Source organism: Eubalaena glacialis, chromosome 18 (genome assembly GCF_028564815.1).
Source record: "Eubalaena glacialis isolate mEubGla1 chromosome 18, mEubGla1.1.hap2.+ XY, whole genome shotgun sequence".
Classification (NCBI taxonomy): Eukaryota; Metazoa; Chordata; class Mammalia; order Artiodactyla; family Balaenidae; genus Eubalaena; species Eubalaena glacialis.
The window spans coordinates 13,366,352-13,386,441 of NC_083733.1; the positions used below are offsets into that span (position 1 = coordinate 13,366,352).

The 20,090-nt window shown below is 50.0% G+C and overlaps 1 protein-coding gene across 2 annotated transcripts; it reads left to right on the top strand.

Moving 5' to 3' along the window:
* The first annotated feature begins 5,127 nt into the window (after window positions 1-5,127).
* LOC133078041 (C-type lectin domain family 18 member A-like) lies at window positions 5,128-19,593 on the top strand. Of its 2 annotated transcripts, XM_061172911.1 has the most exons (13): window positions 5,128-5,277; window positions 5,570-5,786; window positions 6,422-6,513; window positions 8,743-8,982; window positions 14,518-14,615; window positions 15,034-15,155; window positions 15,333-15,440; window positions 15,914-16,006; window positions 16,397-16,503; window positions 17,097-17,226; window positions 17,599-17,695; window positions 18,615-18,706; window positions 19,183-19,593. In XM_061172911.1, the coding sequence occupies exons 1-13, from the start codon at window positions 5,212-5,214 to the stop codon at window positions 19,218-19,220; spliced, it is 1,500 nt and encodes a 499-aa protein (XP_061028894.1). In that variant the 5' UTR covers window positions 5,128-5,211; the 3' UTR covers window positions 19,221-19,593. The 2 variants fall into 2 exon arrangements, with proteins under 2 accessions (XP_061028894.1, XP_061028893.1); XM_061172910.1 differs by lacking the exon at window positions 5,128-5,277 and having other exon boundaries at window positions 5,437-5,786.
* The last annotated feature ends 497 nt before the right edge of the window (window positions 19,594-20,090 follow it).

Below are 20,090 nucleotides of genomic sequence, written 5' to 3' on the forward strand. Positions count from 1 at the left end.
ATATATATAAAGAACAAAAGATAACAAAATAATGCCATTTGCAGCAACATGGATGGACCTAGAGATACCATACTAAGTGAAGTGATATCACTCATATATGGGATCTAATTTTTTAAAAATGATACAAATGAACTTATTTACAAAACAGAAACAGACTTACAGATATCGAAACAAACTTATGGTTACCAAAGATGAAATGTTGGGGGGTGCATAAATCAGGAGCTTGGGATTAACATACACACACTACTATATATAAGACAGATAACCAACAAGGACCTACGGTATAGCACAGGGAACTCTATTCAATATTCTGTGATAACCTATATGAGAAAAGAATATGAAAAAGAATGAATATATGTGTAACCAAATCACTTTGCTGTACACCTGAAACTAACACAACATTATAAATCAACTATACTCCAACAAAAATTTTAAAAAACCAATTAACCATAAATTTAACTATTTCTGGAGTGTCTATTCTCTTCCCTTGATCTATATATCTATCTTTTCTCCATACCACATAGTTGTGTTTTAGTTTCATAGCAAGTTTTGAAATCAGGTAGTATAAGTCCTCCCATCTTTTCCTTTTTCAGATTTGTTTTGGTTATTCCAATTCCTTTGCCTTTCCATATACATTTTAGGATCCAGTTCTCACTTTCTTTAAAAAAAAAAAAAAAAAAAAGGCAGGCTTCCCTGGTGGTGCAGTGGTTAAGAATCCGCCTGCTAATGCAGGATGGGTTCGAGCCCTGGTCCGGGAAAATCCCACATGCCGCGGAGCAACTGAGCCCGCGAGCCACAACTACTGAAGCCTGCGCGCCTACAGCCCGTGCTCCACAACAAGAGAAGCCACCGCAATGAGAAGCCCACGCACCGCAACAAAGAGTAGCCCCTGCTCACCGCAATTAGAGAAAGCCCACGTGCAGGAACGAAGACCCAACGCAGCCAAAAATAAATAAATAAATATTAAAAAAAAAAAAAAAGGTTGTGGGATTTTGATAGGAATTGCATTGAATCAGTAGATGAATCTGGGGATAACTGGCATCTTAACAATATTGAGTCTTCTAATCCATAAATACGAAATGTCTCTACATCTATTTAGATCTTTTTCCATTTCTCTCAGCAATGTTTTATAGTGTTATGCATTTAGATCTTGTGCTTTTTTATGCCATTGTGAAAGGAAATATTTCTCAGTTTCATTTTTGGATTGTTTATTGCTAGTTTATACAAATACACTTGATTTTTATATATTTATTTTGTATCCTGAGACCTTTGTTCTAGTAGGTGTTTTTTTTTTTAAACATTGCTTAGGATTTTCTACATACAGGATCATATCATTTGCAAATAAAGACTGTTTTACTTCTTCCTTTCCAATCTAGATGACTTTAATTTGTTTTTCTTTCCTTATTGCACTAATTGCACATTCAGCATTACAGTGTTGAATGGAAGCGGTGAGAGTAGACATCCTTGCCTTGTTTCTGATCTTAGTGGGGAAAGCATTTAGTCTTTCACCACTAAGTACAATGTTAGCTGTAGGGTTTCCATAGGGGCTGTATGAGTTTGCTAGGTTGCCATAACAAGGTACCACAGACTGAGTGGCTTAAACGACAGAAATTTATTTACTCACATTCTGGAGGCTAGAAAGCCAAGATCAAGGTGTCAAGAGGGTTGGTTTATTTTGAGGGTCTCTCCTAGGCTTACAGATGGCCATCTTCTGTGTCTTTACATGGTCTTCCCTCTGTGTATCCTAACCTCCTCTTCTTATAAGAGCACGAGTGTATGTCCAGGACTTCCCTGGTGGAGCAGTGATTAAGAATCTGCCTGCCAACGCAGGGGTCACGGGTTCAATCCTTGGTCCGGGAAGATCCCACATGCCGTGGAGCAACTAAGCCTGTGTGCCACAACTACTGAAGCCCGTGTGCCACAACTACTGAAGCCCACGCACCTAGAGCCCATGCTCTGCAACAAGAGAAGCCCCCACTCGCCCCAACTAGAGAAAGCCCGTGCTCAGCAACGAAGACCCAACGCAGCCAAAAAAAAAAAAAAAGACTATGTCCAAATGTAGTTACATTCTGAGGTACTGGGATTAGTATTTCAACATACGAATTTGGGGGGATGCAGATTGTATCAGCCCATAACGGGGACCCTTTAACAGGATGCGGAATTTCCTTTCTATTCCTAGTTTGTTGAGAATCATCATATGGAATAGGTTTGGGATTTTATCAAATGCTCTTTCTGTGTCTTTGAGAGGATCATATGGGTTTTGTCCTTTGTTCTATTAATACAGTGCATTACATTGACTTTTACATGTTAAAACAACCTTCAATTCCTAGAATAAATCCTACCTGGTCATGGTGTTAATCATTTTTTATGGTGTTAGATTCGTTTTTATAATATTTCATTGAGGATTTTTTAAAATTTATTTTTTGCTTATTTGTTTAAATATTTATTTATTTATTTTTGGCTGCATCGGGTCTTAGTTGCAGCACACTTGATCTTTTGTAGTGGCTCGCAGGCTTCTCTCTAGTTGCGGCATGCAGGCTTAGTAGTTGCGGCACGCAGGCTTAGTTGCCCTGAGGCACGTGGGATCTTAGTTCCCCGACCAGGGATCGTACCCACGTCCCTTGCATTGCAAGGCGGATTCTTAACCACTGAACCACCAGGGAAGTCCCTCACTGAGGATTTTTGTGTCTGTATTCATGAGTGATATTGATCTATAGTTTTCTTTTCTTGAGATATATTTGTCTGGCTTTGGTAGCAGGATAATACTGATCTTGTAAGATGAGTTGGAAAATCCTCCTCCTCTTCTGCTTTCTGAAAATGTTTATGTATGATTGGTATTACTTCTCCCTTAAATATTGACAGAATTCACCAGTGAAGCCATTTGCACTTAAGCTTTTCTTTGTGGGAAGACTTTTTCATTCAGTTTCTTTTGTTGTGATAGATCTATTTAGATTTTCTATTTCTTCTTTTTTTTTTTAGATTTTCTATTTCTTCTTGAGTCACTTTTGGTAATTTGTCTTTCTAGGAATTTGTCCATTGTTCTTATGTTGTCTATTTTGTTGACATAAAGTTGCTCTTAATATTCCCTTACAACCCTTCTGATTTCTGTAGGATCAGTTGTGATAATGTCCCCTCTTTCCTTCAGGATTTGGGTAATTTTGTCTTTTCTTTCTTTTATACGTGTTTATTAAATGAAAATTTTAAATTGTACAATCATGTTTATAGCAACTTTATTCATAATAAACAAAAGCTTAAAACAACCCAAATAACCATCTGTAGGAGAATGAAAATACAATGAAACACTACCATCAATTAGAGCAACAACAATGACAAAAGCAAAAACAACCTACTAATACTAATACTAAACAACAACATGGATGAATCTCACAGACATTTCATGGAGCAAAGGAGACCAGGCCTCAGAGCTAGTATATTCTATGAGTCTGTTTATATGAAATTCAGAACAAATAAAATTAACCTATGGTGATAGAAATCAGAATAGAAGTTGCTTATTGGGGAAATTTGTCTTGCAAGAAATTGGATGCCCATTCTCAAACCCCGCTACAACCACTCAGCAGGTTCCTGTAAAAAGTTTGGACCCAGGAGGAAATATTACATACACCAAAGTGCAATGCCCTAGTTAGGGAGTCCAACGAGATTGTCACCCCTGCTTTACACCATTGGACACTGAGACCCAGGGTGGAAGTGACAATCCCAGGGTCACAGAGAGCACCTCAGATAGAAGCTAGGCCTTCAGATGTCTGGTCTGGCATTTTCTCTGCTCAGCTTCTCCTCTTCCAGCTCCTGAAAGCCAGGCTCACCCTGGCCTCCTCTTACGGTGAGCCAGGGCCGCTCAAAAGTTGTTCCACCCCAGGCCCCAAAATATATTTTCCTCCCACCTGTGTCACGTGCCCAGCATTGTACTACAGGAAAACTACCCACATTTATCTTGAAAGCCCAGGAGCAGGAACTGGGTCTTTTGTTACCTGGTGCAGAGCAGGGCTGTGGGAATTGAATTCAAAGGGCCGTGATGTGAACTAAAGCAGATCTGCACCAGGGTCTGGGAATGAATGTGAAGACAGAGCCCCGGGATTAGCTGGGATGCACCATGTGCCCGCCGGGTGACCTGGGGCAAGTCCCTCAGGCACACTGAACCCAGCTTCCGCATCTAAAAAATGGGCTCATCTTCTACTGCCCCAGGTTGTTGCAACAATTAAGTGAATTCACATATTCGAAGCTGCTTTGTAAACGCTACAGAAAAATATCCCTGTTTTATTAAGCATTGCTGGGACCCAGACAGGGTGAATTTGAGGTTGTCTGGTCATCCGTTTGAGGGAGAAGAAACTCCTCAGGCCCTGGGTATTACAGGGGGATCCCCAACCCCAGACTGGCTTAGGGGTCCTTGTGCCTGGCCCTGTCTCCACTCCCCAACATCCACAAAGGTATCCACATTCCATCGGTGTTTCCCCCTCAAAAGCCAAGCCCACTTGCCTCTCAGCAGAGCTTCCAGGGAACTGACACCTGGTTCTGAGAGGGTGCTGGTCCAGGGGTCAGGGGTCACACAAACTCCAGGAAGAAGTACCTGGCTTTCAGGGCTGTCCTTTGGGATGGCTGAATAACCTCTGATCTGCCCTGAGAGGAATGTGGGCATTTGGCTGTGGCCTGTGGGACAAATTTTATTTTCTAAGAAATGTGGGCCATGGTGCAGATCTGCTTCAGCTTATTCCAGTGGGACTGTGCTGGCCGCAGCCAGGCCCCGGAGCATCATGGCAACTGGCTGCCCTCCTGCCTGTTTGTCTGGAGGCCGACTTGTTCCCAGCAGGACTCGAGTCGGCCAAGGGCATCACGTGCTCTCCTCCTGCTTTTGCCCTCTCCTGGCCTGCAGTCACGTGGGTGGGCCTGGGGGGGCACCAGAGCTGGGGCCCAGCCCCCCACACGACCCAGACAGACTGTCCTAAGTCACCAATTTCCTCCCCCTGGGGCAGCCCCTGCCAACTCCCCTACAAACCCACCGCCCCAGTGCCCCCACCCACCAGTGGCACCTGACTGGTGTGCGGTTACCACCCGCCTATGTTTAATTCATGGCTGGGGGTTGGGAAGGGCTTCCCAAGAAAGGAAAGAACTCCCCTGGGGTCTTGCCCAGTTCTTGCCCGCCTGCAGGGCACATGGCCGCAGCCTCCCTGGGCCTGGGGCTGGGAGGAGAAGCTGTCCATGGGCCTGGAGGACACTGTTCCAGCATGGGCACAGCCATTATTCGTTAATCTGCAGCCCTGGAATGTCTGCGGGCCAATCAGCAGGGTCTCCGAGGGCTCCCCGAGGGCTCCGATAATCCTGCAATGATTAGCAGGGGCCACGGGGTCGCTGCAAACCACTCGGTAGGTTGGTCGGTTGGCTGTCGGCAGGCGGGCGGGCTGACCAGGCCAGCAGCCGGAGGAGGGAGGGAGGGAGCCCTGGGACTGGAGCTGTCTGTCTCCTTTCATGCCAGCGCCAAGGAAGGGAGGCTGTTTGGACTCACCGATTACTCACCAGCCTCCCCCTTTTGTCTGCCAGCCCAGCCTGACTCTTAGAGATTGTGAATAGCTCCATCCAGTCTGGGAAGCGAGCTGGACAGCTGAGCCAGGCAGAGCCCAGAGCACCCAGCAGGCCCATGTTGAGGCTGCAGCCCTCCCCTGGGCTGGGGGGCCACCGGCCTGGCCTCCTGCCCGTGCTCCTGGCTCTCCTTGGCATGACCTGGGCAGAGGTGCGCCCACTCCAGCTACAGGAGAAGCAGGTTCCAGTGCCTGGAGGTAAGGGGCCGCGGGGTAAGGAAAAAGTGGAGGAGCTATGAGCTCTGCAGAGGGTCCCAGGGGGCTTCTGGAAGCCAGTTCCCAGGCCTGAGCCCTGGGCAGGCTGGTGTGATTTAAAGAGCCACCCTCGAACAGTCCAGGGGCCGGAGATAGATGGAGGAGGCTGGGACTGGGGCAGAAGGATGAAGGGGAGTGGGCCCAGGCTTGGGGGTGAAGGAAGAACACTGGGAGCCTGCAGCAGAGACCCCAGAAGAGACTCAGTGGCCGAGAGGAGCCCCAGCCAGAGGGGCCGCTGCGAGCCTAGGGCTGGACCCCTCTTCACACCTAGTCCCCAGGCCCCCATTCCCTTCTATCAGCCCACCCCCAGCTCTCAGCCTAAGGCTCCTTTACACCTACACCTGTCTCCCCGTCTCAGCCCCACTGCTTTCTCCACCTCTCCCCATCTCCCCACCCCTCTGCTCCGGGTCCTCCCATACACACCCATCATCCACCCATCATCGTCCTGTCCCATCTCAGGTCTTATTCCATAAGTGCAGGGTTGCATTCTCATCTTGCCAAGGTGACCCCCGCCCCATCACCCAGGGGCCGGGCCAGGTCCCGCTGCTCAGGTGGCCTGACCTTGTCTCCCGCCCCAGCCCTGAGCAAGAAGGAGAGCTTCCTGCTCCTCTCCCTGCACAACCGCCTGCGCAGCCGGGTCCACCCCCCTGCAGCCAACATGCAGAGAATGGTGAGTACCCCCAACCCGGGCTGGCCAAGGGGGGACTGGAGGGGCAACCCTGAAGAGGACTGAGGAGGCCATGCCAGTGCCAGGTGCCCTTTCACCTGGCAGAGTGGGGCAGCGGCCAGTCAACTTGCCCACTCTGGGACCACGCCTGGTTGCCGGGGGGCGTGGAGGGGGGCCGTTGCTTCCTCCTCCCCCAGAAAGGCAGCCCTTCGGCTTTTCCTTGCATCCTTTCCCGTTGCCCCGGAGACCAGAAGACATGGAAAGAGCTGGGGTCCCCTCCTCCAAGAAAGAGGAGCATCACAAAAGAGTCCCAGCAGGATGGGAGGCTAGTCAGGGAGGGAGAAGCATCCTGCTGGGGGTGGGAGGCTTGTGTGTGACCAGATCCACTGCTTCTTCAGCAGTTTGTCTAGGCGACTAGGAGGGGCCCCCTCCCAAATTCCCTGCTCATTCACTGGGGGCCAGGGAGCGGGGTATAGGGTTTCCCACCACTCCCTCGGGGCTTCAGGGTTGAAGGTGTCATCCTGGGGCCCAGAAACACTGCCCCGTAGTATGGGACCCCAGCTGCCCCCTCCCATGGTAACAGTCGAGGGAGCGAGGGAGGGGCAATGTGGGGCAGGCAGGGTTCCCCATGACTGCTTCCCATAAACTCCTCTGAGGCTGGCGCAGCGGTGGCGACCTTGAGAGCTCCAGGGTCAGGTTCCCAGGAGGTGGGGGTGGGGTGGGCAGGAGGGGGGTCGCCTCTCCCCCTTTCCCTGCTCGGCGGCGGCTCTGCCTCTCCTCAGGCCCAGGTCCTGGCTCTCATGCCCACACTCCCAGCCCTAGTGTCCGGTGTGAGGGTGCTCCGGTCAGTTTCTACACTTCCCATGGCCCTGCTGCCAAAGTCTTAGAAAACAGCATTTCATAAAAAATGCAAGTGGAGCCCCACCACTCAACCTCTGTCACACCCACAGCTTTGACCCTGGGCACCCCAGTGGAGGCTGAGGCTTGGGGGTGGTCCGGGCTGCTGAGGTGTCCCACGCAGTCCCCGCTGCTCCCAGCTCGTCCCCATCAGCAGTAAAATCACAACCACCATCTGCCCGGGCTGCTGCAGGTCAGGCCCTAAGTGCAGCACTTTTCTCTCTGCATCCATTTAATCCTCACACAATCTTACCCTATGGGTACCTTATTATCTGGTTTTTTTGGTTTGTTTTTTTTGTTTTTGTTTTTTGGGTTTTTTTGGCCGCACAGCACAGCTTGCAGGATCTCAGTTCCCCGGCCAGGGACTGAACCTGGGCCATGGCAATGAAAGCCCGGAATCCTAACCACTAGGTCACCAGGGAACTCCCACCTTATTATTCCATTTTACAGAAGAGTATGTTGAGTCTCATGGAGATAAGGAGACTGCTGGAGGTCACACAGCTGGAATGAGGTGGCTGGGCTGGACCAGGGCATGACGATCGGGTGACACATGTCATCCTGGTTGCTGAGCTCCCTGTTTCAGAGGATGAGGGGCTGTTGGATGGGGGTAGGGAAAAGGGCAGCTGGTACGTGGTGGGAAGAGCAGATTAGGCCCACTGCAGAGAACTCTGCTTGCTGAGACCAAAGCGCTGAGGCCCTGGAGACCTTTTACACCCTCTCTGGTCCTGACTCCCAGCTGGTGCCCCTATGAACTCCAAAACCAGATTTAGGGAATAAGACACAGCGGTATGGCTGCTGCAACTTTTTGCATCACAGAAGGGAAGCCAAGAGGGAGCCTTTCTGACAATGGCCAGGGTCAGTTTTACCTAACACGGAACCAGTTTGAAAGGCTTGGGCACTGTCCAGGGCTCCCATTACCAGACGGGAAAAGTTATGGTAGAGGCCCATCCTATCACGTGGGCTGGCACCTGCACCCAGGAACACCCATCCCCCTTAGTGGGCGGGGCCTGAGGGTACCCGCCACTGGAGTCAGAAGGACGGAAGCTCTCAGTCCCGGGTGGAGCCGGGCTCTGGGTGGGGGGTCCAGACAGGGCAGGTGCTTTTCCACCACCACCTTGGAGCGCCCCTTGCAGGTCCTGTCTGACCTTCCCTGGCCCCAGTGAAGTCAGTGAAAGCAGCTCAGAGCACTCAAGCAGCCAAGCAGGACCACTGTTTGGGCTGGGGTCTCTTCTCTGCAGGACCAGCACCTCTGGATGTGCTGGGGGGGGGCTGGATCACTAAGGCCTGGCCCAGGGGCCCCCTGCTGATGTTGCTGTTTGTGGTCCTTCTCTCCAGGACTGGAGCGAGAGCCTGGCCCAACAGGCCCAGACCAGGGCAGCCCTCTGTGGCGCCCCAGCCCCAAGCCCAGCCTCTGTGCCCCGGGCTACCCCGCAAGTGGGCTGGAATGTGCAGCTGCTGCCCGTGAGCTCGGCGTCCTTCACCCACGTGGTGGGCCTGTGGTTCTTGGAGGGGCAGCAGTACAGCCAGGCAGCGGCCGAGTGTGCCCCCAATGCCACCTGCGCCCACTACACTCAGGTGAGGCCCGGGTACCGGCTCTGAGGCCCCAGCCCTGCTGGGCTGGTTCGGAGGTCTGCAGTTTGGCCTAAAATTGGTGGTTGCTTTTCCTCCCATTTGTTTAGTTTTACTTTTTTCAGCTTTAAATATGAAATATTTCAAACCTAAATCAAATAACGGACTCCTTCTTATCCACTACCTAGCATTAGAAAATGTTAACTATATTTGTTTCTCATCTCTTAAAAAAAACAAAACTAAGCGTAAGCCCCCCTTCTGCCCTTTCCTCTGTCCCTCCCCAGAGGTAACCTTGCTGAAGTCCAGGTAAAACACCCCATGTTTCCTTTTTTTCCCCCTCAACAAAATTTGTTGAACGTCTTCTCTATAACTGGCATCGTTTACGTACTAGGATCCAGCACTGCAAAACACAGGCAAAATCCCAAGCATGTTTTTCTCTCTCTTTTTTTTTTTTATGGTTACTTTTATGTGTCAACTTGCAGGGTAGTGGGTTGGTTTTTTGGTGGTTTTTTTTTGCATGACATTAACATTTTTTATATGAATTTATTTATTTTTGGCTGCGTTGGGTCCTCGTTGCTGCGTGCCGGCTTTCTCTAGCTGCGGCGAGCGGGGGCTGCTCTTCGTTGCGGTGCGCGGGCTTCTCATTGCGGTGGCTTCTCTTGTTACGGAGCACGGGCTCTAGGAGCGTGGGCTTCAGTAGTTGCCGTGCATGGGCTTATTTGCTCCGCGGCATGTGGGATCCTCCCGGACTAGGGATCAAACCCATGTCCCCTGCATTGGTAGGCGGATTCTTAACCACTGCACCACCAGGGAAGTCCCTGTTTTTCTTTTTTTTTTTTTGGCCGAGGGTAGTTCCCCGACCACGTATGGAACCAGGGCCCCAGCAGTGAACGCACCGAGTCCTAACCACTGGTCCCTCAGGGAATTTCCCCAAGCATGTTTTAATACCTTTACTACACGTGGAAGGGTTTTGATACCTTTTCTACTTGTGCAAGTGGGTTGTGTGTTATTAAATCCTACCTAAGTGCTCTCTCTGTACATCTCCTTTTGCAATTTGTGTTCATCACTTCAGACCACATTTGTAAGATTTGTTTCCATTGATCCAAGCATGCATGTGTGATTCACTATGAATAAACTGCAATTTACAGGCATCTGGGTTACTTCCACTTTTTTTTACTATCCCAAGTCATACTGCAATGCATAAATCCTAGTTCCGGTTCTCTTGTACATATGTGTCCAGACTTTTTCTAGGACACACTTGGAAGGGGAACGGCTGGGTCAGAGGGAGCATGCACCTACAACCTTAGTAGCTATTGCCAAAGTGATGTCGCCAACTCTACTCCTGCCCACAAACCAGTTCTCACTCCCCATTCTTACTCTATTCATTAAGGAGTATTGTCAGCTCCTTAATTTTTGCCAACTCAAGGCTGTGAAATGCTACCTCATTCTGTTTTTAATTTGCATTTCCCTGATTACATGTGGGACTGAGCCTCTTTTCTGTTCTTTTCATTGCCTGTTAATTTCATCTTTCCCTTATTAATTTGTAAGCATCTTTGCTATATTCTTTGTACTTTTTGTTGGTCATATTGGTTGCAGATACTTTTTTTCTAATACATGGCTTGTATTTTCTCTTTGTTTATGTTATCTTTTATGAGATAAATCTTTCAGAAGATTTTAATATTAATGTAATCAATTTTCTCTTGTTTTTCATTATAGTTCATCCATTTGTTGTATCATGTTTAAGAAATCCTTTTCAACTCTGACATCAGCAAGATAGTCTTCCTGTATTTTCTTCCAAAGTTTAAATGTTTTCCTTTTTTTCATATTGAAGTCATTAAGCCATCTAGTGATGTAGGATTTAATTTTATCTTTTTTTTTACTTCTTGTATTAAGTACTGAATCCCCCACAGACTCTAATGCCACTTCAGTCATATACCAAGCTCACATATCCACATGGGTCTGTTGCTGAGTTCTCTCTTCTATTTTGTTGCTTTTTTTGTTTACTCCTGCATATATGTGCTTTAATTATTATGGCTTTATAAAAAGTTTTGACAGGAAAATCCCCCATGTTATTATTATCATTCAAAAATTTCTTGGCTATTCTTGATTCTTTCTCCTGATTCTTTCATATGAATTTAATAAGTAGCCTTTATCAGGTTACAGACATTTCTTTCTAATCTAAGTTTGTTAAGGATTTTTAAAGTCATGAACAGGTTTTGTGTTTTATCAAATGCCTTTTGCGCATCTATTGAAATAATTACAAGGTTTTTCCTTAACTATCTACAGTGATGAAATACATGAATAATTTTTTTGTGTGTGTACAAAGCTGTTACATGACACTACATCTTCCTGGTCACATATTTTAAACATTTTATTATAGAAAATTTCAAATATATACAAAGCAGTCAAAGTGATATAATGAACGCCCATCTACCTATCATCCAGCTTCAACAATTATCAGCTCACAGTTTCATGATTCATATTTATTTAGTTATTTATTTATATTGAAGTACAGTTGTTATACAGTATTATATAAGCTACAGGTACACAATATAGTGATTCACAAATTTTAAAGGTTATACTCCATTTATAGTTATTATAAAATACTGGCCATATTCCCCATGTTGTACAATGTATCCTTGTAGTTTATTTTATACCTAATAGTTTGTAGCTGTTACTCCCCTACCCTTATACTGCCCTCCCCCCTTCCCTCTCCCCACTGGTAATCACTAGTTTGTTCTCTATATCTGTGAGCCTGCTTCTTTTTTTGTTATATTCACTAGTTTGTTGTATTTTTTAGATTTCACATATAAGTGAGATCATACAGTATTTGTCTTTCTCTGTCTGACTTACTTCACTTAGCATAATGCCCTCCAAGTCCATCCTTGTTGCTGTAAATGGCAAAATTTCATTCTCTTTTATGGCTGAGTAGTATTCCATTGTATATATGATGTGATGCGAAATAAACCGATGTAGGGTGGGGGTGTGTGTGTGTGTGTGTGTGTTATTGTTGTTTTTAATTAATTGCTATATTTGGTTTCCTAAATACTATTTGATAGTGAAATTGACCTCTGATTTTCTTTTCTCATACTGCCCTCACCTGGTTTATATTAACCTCGTAAAATGAGTTGGAGGCTTTGCCTCATTTTCTGTTTCCTGGAATAGTTTCTATAATATTTGCTGTAACTGTCCTGTAAAACTATTCGGGCCTTGTCCTATTTTTTGATTGTTTTGTGTGTATGTGTATGTATCCATGGATTTTTAATTACTGATCCAACTTTTAGAAATGGTCATAGATCATTTCAGATTTTCTATTTCCTCTTGAGACAGTTTTGCCAAGTTCTATTTTCTAGGAAACTATCCATTTTATATTTTCCAGTTTGTTGGTCCTAACTGTTAATTATTTAACAGAGATTTTAAACTAGAATTAAACAGATTTTTTTAATGTTTCCTGTGTCTGCAGCTATGTCCTTTTAAAATTCTCGATTGTATTTATTTGTGCCTTCTCTCTTTTGTTCTTTACCAGTCTTCCCAGAGGTTTGTCTATTCTAACGAATCAGCTTTTTGTTTGTTTTCCATTTCTCTTTTTTCCAGCCATCCACAACCTTATTCTTCTTTTTATTAATTTCTGCTCGGTTTTTTTTTATAAATTTATTTATTTTTTATTTATTTATTTTTGGCTGTGTTGGGTCCTCGTTGCTGTGCACGGGCTTTCTCTAGTTGAGGAGAGTGGGGGCTACTCTTCATTGCAGTGTGCGGGCTTCTCATTGCGGTGGCTTCTCTTGTTGCGGAGCACAGGCTCTAGGCGCACGGGCTTCCGTAGTTGTGGCACGCGGGCTCAGTAGTTGTGGTTCGCAGGCTCTAGGGCACAGGCTCAGTAGTTGTGGCACATGGGCTTAGCTGCTCCGCAGCATGTGGGATCTTCCCGTAGCAGGGATCGAACCCGTGTCCCCTGCATTGGCAGGCGGATTTTTAACCGCTGTGCCATCAGGGAAGTCCTTCTGCCCTTGTTTTTATTATTATCTTTCTTCTACTTTCTTAACTCATTAATTTTAACTCCCTTTTCTTTTCTGGTATATGCCTTTAAAGCTATCAATTTCCCTCTAAACTTTGTTAGCTACATCCCATAAGTTTTGGAATTTAGTGATTTCATTGTCACTTAGGTCTATGAGTTTCCTATTTTCCATTATGATGCTGTCTTTGATTTTGAAGTGTATATTTAAATTTCCAAACTATGTTTTCTCCTTTACTTACTTCTAAATTATTTCCTTGGGAATTCCCTGGTGGTCCAGTGGTTAGGACTTCACGCCTTCACTGCCGGGGCCTGGGTTCAGTCCCTGGTCAGGGAACTAAGATCCTGTAAGCCATGCAGCCAAAAAATTTTTTTAAAAAAATTAATTAATAATAATAGTAAATTATTTCCTTTACATTCTATTGCATTGAATTCATAGAATGTGTCCTGTAGGATGTTGGTTATTGAGTATTTATTGAATCTTGCTTTGTGGCTTAGTGAGGGGTCAGTGTCTGCAAAAGTTCCACGCACTCCTAAAAAGAATGCATATTCTCTAATTGTTGGATACATAGGTATGACTACATGTGCATTTCTCCCCGCCTCATGCTGGTCATTTTTAGTGGCTACCAGAGTTTGCTTGGCTATTCCTGTGTATTGACCATTTGTGCTATTTCCAAGTTGTCACTGATTCTAAAACTCTAAATCTAAGTTTTGAATACTATTAAAGATCTGTATCTGTTAGCTGTTGCTGCATGACGCACTACTCCCAAATATAGCATCTTACGATTCTGCAGGTTGGCAGTTTGGGTTGGGCTCAGCTGAAAGTTTCTTCTGGTCTTGGCTGGGCCCACTCCTGCAACTGCAGTCAGCTGCTGGGTTGGCTGGGAGCTGGCTGTCTAGAGTGGCCTCAACTGGTTCACCTCTGCCCTATAAGGTTCTTCAACCTCCAGCAGCCTTGTTCACGTGGTGGCTGAGCATGAGAGTTCTATGAGAATGAGTGGAAATTGTAGGGTCTCCTGAGGCCTAGGTTTAAAATGGTTCAATATCATTTCCCCTGCATTCTGTTGGCCAACAGAAGCCACAGGGCCAGCCAGATTCAAGGTGTGGGAAAGAGATTCCTCCTCTTGATGCAAAGAATTGCAAAGCCACATTTTATAAAGAGGGGGCTGTAGGGAGAAGTGAAGGGTTGTGGCCATTTTTTCAGTCATCACAAGGCCTTTGATGTCCAAGTCTTTCTTTTCCCACTCTCCTCCACTATCCACAATCTCCCTTCCCTTCAGGTATCTGCTGACCCTCACCTCCCGACCCAGAAGGCCTTTCTAGACTATTCCCACCCATCCTTATAGCCCTGCCCAGCACAGCTACTGCTCCTGGGGTCCCCAGGGAGGTGACAAAACTGTTTATCTGCTTGGTTTGGGGCAAGAGCTGTGTCCACCCTTCCCAGGGGAGCATCATCTAGGCTGCTGGTCCCCAGACTAGGAGTGGAGGTGGCCCATGAGAGGGTTTCTGAGCCACTGTGTCTCCTGCAGCTCGTGTGGGCCACCTCGAGCCAGCTGGGCTGTGGGCGGCATCCCTGCCCTGGGGCCCAGGGTGAGATGGAAGCCTTTGTCTGTGCCTACTCTCCCGGGTAAGCCTCCTCCACGGCAGCTGCCCTGCCATCCCCTGCTGGGCTGCGGGGTAGGGGATGCTGTCACCCAGGGTGAGACACTCACCCACCCACCCACAGGCCTTTACCCCTTGGTCTGCACCCCTGGTGGGAGAGGGAAGAAGGAGGAAAGGGAGAGGGTGCAGAAGTGGGCAGCACCCAAGATTCTGGCCACGCAGAATGTGGCTTCTTCTCAGATGCCCCTTCCTGGAGGCACCACCCAGCGTTCAGGGCATCTGCCAGTATTAGTTTGGAGGTCATCTTTTCTCTCCTAGGAAATCTCCCTGTCTCACCCAGCTCCCAGCTTCCTGGCTGGGCCAGAAGGAGCTGAAGGGGCTGGTGGGGCAGGCAGCAAGGCCCAAGGCCAGGCCCTTCCAGCCTCTGCTGCTTGCTCTCACAGAGGCAACTGGGAGGTCAACGGGAAGACCATCGTCCCCTACAAGAAGGGCGCCTGGTGTTCGCTCTGCACAGCTAGCGTCTCGGGCTGCTTCAAAGCCTGGGACCACGCAGGGGGGCTGTGTGGTAAGTGCCCCACCCTGCCTGCCTCTGGCTGGGGCAGCTTGATCTGGTGATCCTGGAGGAGGCTGGCAGCATCCTGAGGGACTGTCCCAGAAGCCCTGGCCCTCAGCACTCAGGGAGGCACCTGCCTGGCCTGCCGGGGAGAGGCCCCCTCTCAGTGTTTCCTTCTTATCCGACCAGAGGTCCCCAGGAACCCATGTCGCATGAGCTGCCGGAACCACGGACATCTCAACCTCAGCACCTGCCACTGCCACTGTCCCCCGGGTTACACAGGCAGATACTGCCAAGGTGAGGGGCACCTGGAGTTCTGGATTGTGACCAGCCGGGGGACCCAGGGAGTGATCCTCGCACAGCATATCCTCATCCAATAAGCATTCACTGAGCACTGACAGTCTGCCAGACCCTGCGCTGCGCAGGGAATTCAAAGTGAAATCAGATCGGCCCCTCAGGCTGTGGGATGGTGGGAGGAGGACAGTATTCGGATCCAGAAGTGGATTCCTTTCCCACTGTCCCCCACCCCCCAGCTCTGTGACCATGAGCAGGTCCACTCCCAAACCCCGATTTGCTTCTCTCTACAAGATCAAACCAAAGATGCCAAATGTGGCAGCGGTTGGGAGCCCAGATGGGTTCCATCTCTGGGGGGTGGGGGGTGTTCTTGCTGTGGTTGGCCATTCTGCGCACATCCGTGGCCTGTGAGGGGCAGCCTGGGGCCCAGTGGCTGCCAGCTGAGTGCCGTCCCCTCCCCTGCCCCATCCTGGCAGTGCGGTGCAGCGTGCAGTGCGTGCACGGCCGGTTCCGGGAAGAGGAGTGTTCCTGCGTCTGTGATGTTGGCTATGGGGGAGCCCAGTGTGCCAGTGAGTCCTGCCGCAAAGCCCCCCAACAAGACGAGCCCCTCCCAGGACCCCCTCAGCATGGTGCTGGGTCCGGCTCGGACCAGCTCACAGGAGCCCATCGTACGCACCTCTTCCCAATTCCCCGATCAGTGACGTCACAGTGGTAGCTTGAACTTGGCGACGGTGGGGGTCTTTACACCACCACAGAAATGGCAATGCTAAAATCATAGACTTTTTTTTTTTTTGAGAGAGAGCCGGTTGTTACACATTTACCAGCACACCACTGACCCCAACCCCCTCTCCTGCTTGGTGGCCAGAGGAAGGGGTACCTTGAGCTTAACATCCTGGCAGGACCGGAAGGGTAATGATTCTGAGGTGCCCACACACAAAATCAGGCTTCCCTCCCCCCAGCCAAGGTGCACTTTCCCTTCCACACCTGTGACCTGAGGATCGATGGAGACTGCTTCATGGTGTCCTCAGAGGCAGACACCTATTACGGAGCCAAGATGAAATGCCAGGTAATGGTTGGCCCCTGCCTTCCCGGGGACCACGCCCCTGGGTTCTTAACAGAGGGACCCTGGGCTAAGAGATGAACTCCTTTGACTTCTCCTGACTCTCATCTTTAGTATAAAGCAGGGGTTACAACTCAGAGGCCCATGGAAGCCAGGAGGTCACTTAATGAGCTGAGGAACCCAGGGACAAGGCCCCACTCAACCCCCATCTAAGGGGCCATCCTGACTCAGCTTGAGCTGCTGGCTGCCAGGCAGGAATGCAAGTTCAGGGAGGCCAGGACCTGGAATTTTTCAAGAGAACCAGAAATTCAGATTTTCACTGAGCTCTCTCAATTTATTAATGTTGGCAACCAGTTCAAATGTATTAAAGACACTGAACAGGTGAAACAAAACCCTTCCAAGGGTGGGACCCTGCCAGAGGAGCTGTGGGCAGGGAAGAGAAGGCAGACTCTGCTCTAAGAGGCAGGAGGCTTTGGGGGGGCTGATGGCAGCCCGGCCAGCACACAGATTTGACATCCATGGCCACGGTGGGTGGCAGGATGGAAAGGAAGGGCTGGCCTGAGCTCTGGGGCCAGCATGACCCGGAGCGGGGGTTACAGGGAAAGGGCGGGGTGCTAGCCCAGATTGAGAGCCAGAAAGTGCAGGACATCCTCGCCTTCTACCTGGGCCGCCTGGAGACCACCAACGAGGTGACCAACAATGACTTTGAGACCAGGAACTTCTGGATCGGTGAGTGCCTGGCTGATTGGGGGAGGGGGGAGGGATGCAATGAGTGTGGGGCTGGGATACCTCACACTGCTCCAGGAATCTGGGCCGTGGAAACCCAGAGCACCTACCAGTGGGCAGTAAGGGTGTGGTGAGGGCTTGGGGCCCAGAATGGGGCCAGTGGTCAGGCTGGTGACTCCTTTCCCTGTGGAGAGAGCCGAAGGGAGGGAGAGCCACCAGAGGGGCTGGAAGTGCTGGGAAGGGGGCTTAAGGGCTGGGGGTCGACAGGCATTGGGCAGCAGGCTCTGGGCTCAGGCCCTCATCGCAGGGAGCCTGGGCTGCCAGTGGGGCCCGGGGATCTCGGGTATGGGGCCAGCCTTGGCTGCTGTGGCTCAGGGCTCACCTACAAGACCGCTAAGGACTCCTTCCGCTGGACCACCGGGGAGCACCAGTCCTTCACCAGTTTCGCCTTTGGGCAGCCTGACAACCAGGGGTGAGTCTGGGGTGCCCTCCCTCCCCTGGGCCCACCTTCTCACCTGGGCCTGCTTGCTGAGCCTTCAGACACCGCTAAACAACTTCCACCCTGCCTGCTGCTTGGCTGAGCACCCTGAGGGTCTGGGCCTTACCTGGTGCTCAGGTGCCAGGAAGTCCGGGCACAGCTGGCTATGGGCCCAGTGCTGAGATGAGGTACATCCCTGACCTCCAGGGGCTCACATAAAAGAGAGGGAACCCAAGAAGGCTTCATCCATCCACAGTCCCCATCATCCCCCCAGCTGTCTCTCCGTCTCTCTATTATCTATCCATCCCTCCCCCCCACCGTGCCCCCTCTGCCTGTATCAATACACCGATTCTGCCCTCCTTAGCTGGCCACCCACCTGCGTCCACTCGTGCACACATCTGCCCACTGGCCTGCCTGCACTGAGGTCCAGCCCTGGTCTTCAAAGCCCAGGAATGCCCAGGGCAGGGGGGAGGTGGTCAGGCTGTGTGGCCACCAAGGCTCCAGATACCCTGCCCAGTTCTCCTTTGACCTCTTTGATGGCAGCCATGCCCAGACCCCTGGCCCATCCCTAGAGTAAGCCGGCTCGGTGGGCCCCCAGGCATACCTTCTCCTGCTGGGAGGAAAGATGTGGGCCTGTCTGTTCCAAGCCCCCTGCCCCAACCCGCAGGGGCCGGCATGGCTGAGGGCTGCAGCGGTGGGTGGCGCTGTCCCCACTGCACCCCGAGAAGAGAGGACTGCAGCGCTCTGAGGAGCAGGCATGGAGCAGGGGGCCGGGGCTGGCTCCCAGAAGCCCCATACGTGGGATGGGGGCACCTAAGAGGCACCTCCCTAGACGCAGGTGGCCCACTGTGGGGGAGGATTTAAGGACTCATAATTTCATTCCTCCACCCTGAGCACTCGACAATCTTGGCAGGTTTGGCAACTGTGTGGAACTGCAGGCATCGGCCGCCTTCAATTGGAACGACCAGCGCTGTAAAACCCGAAACCGTTACATCTGCCAGTTTGGTGAGGGCCTTCCCACGGCTCCCCTCCTCTGGTCCCTGTCCCCTGAGGATATCCAGATGAACAGTCTAGAGTGTCTGAGCACACAGGACCACGAGGACATCCTGCTCAGGGCCCCATTGGACCTGTAGGCCTCTGAAGCACAGAGAGGGAGATTGGCCTGGGCTCAGCCACACAGGGGCAGGACCAGACCTACAGCCCGGCTGGGGATTTCGCCAAGGTCCCTTTCCTCCTGTCACTAAAGCTGCCACATGGGGACCCAGCGGGTTCTTCAGCATTCCCTGATTCCCTAGAGCACAGTGAACTGTGGTGGGGACAGAGGTGAGACCTAGCCCAGAATCAGCCCCCAGCAGCACCTGCTAGAAGGATCTGGAGCTGCAAGTGGGATCATGGTTACTTCTGGACCTAGTACGGCAGGATCCCCAACCCAGGACTGCCTAGGCTGTCACTGACCCTTGTTCTGTTCTCTTCCTTTCCAGCTCAGGAGCACATTTCCCGGTGGGACCCAGGGCCCTGAGGCTCACCCATGCCTCTCCCCTGCCAGCACCTGGATGCACAGCCCTACTTGCCCTTCTGCCCACCTGTTTAGAACAAGAGCCGGGCTAGGACTGCAGGCCCAACAGCCAAAGAGGCCTCAGACCTTGCAGGAAGTGGGGCAGGGGGTACAAGTGAGGCCGATGGAGAGCCCGGTATAGGAGGAGGGGAGCCTGTGGTCCCCCAGCCTGCTTTTGAGTGGGAAGATGGATCTTAATTAGGCACTGAAACAGGAGTCTAGGGCAGCGGTCAGAAGAGACCACTCTCCTCCATCTGGGCTGGACCCTCTGGGGCAGATAGAGGTTCCTTGCTGCCCAGGATGCACCCCACAAAGGATTAAACTAAGTTATGGATCAGCTGGACTTGTGAATGCTCATTGTGAAGGGGAATTCAGACAACCCAGAATGATCCCAGGAAGACTGGTTTCCTTCCAGCCACCCCAGTCCCATCCCTGCTCACCCACATGACCCAGGCCACCCTCTGGAGGTTTTCAGATTCTTAGTCCTGAATAATGCACAGATTTAGAAGCCTTGTTTGTTTGCATCCCTAATTTCCAGCTCCTCTCACCACTGCCTCTGTCAGCTTTGTGTTTCTGTTCACACCTCCTCCTTTATTAATTATGCTTGCTTCTACATGTCTCTTCTTTCTTTGTGATAATCTGAACTGCGGTCTGTTATGGCCCCATCTCCTCCCTCTCCCTATAGTGGTGAGAGGGTGAGTCCAGGCAGGTGCAAGACTGGGAGGTGCTACCATTAGTGTCCAGAATGCACACTGTTATGTGCGAACATCGAGTTGCTTTGCTGGTTGGAAGTATCAGTACAAGTGTGGCCTGGGCCCATGGAACCGGGAGAAG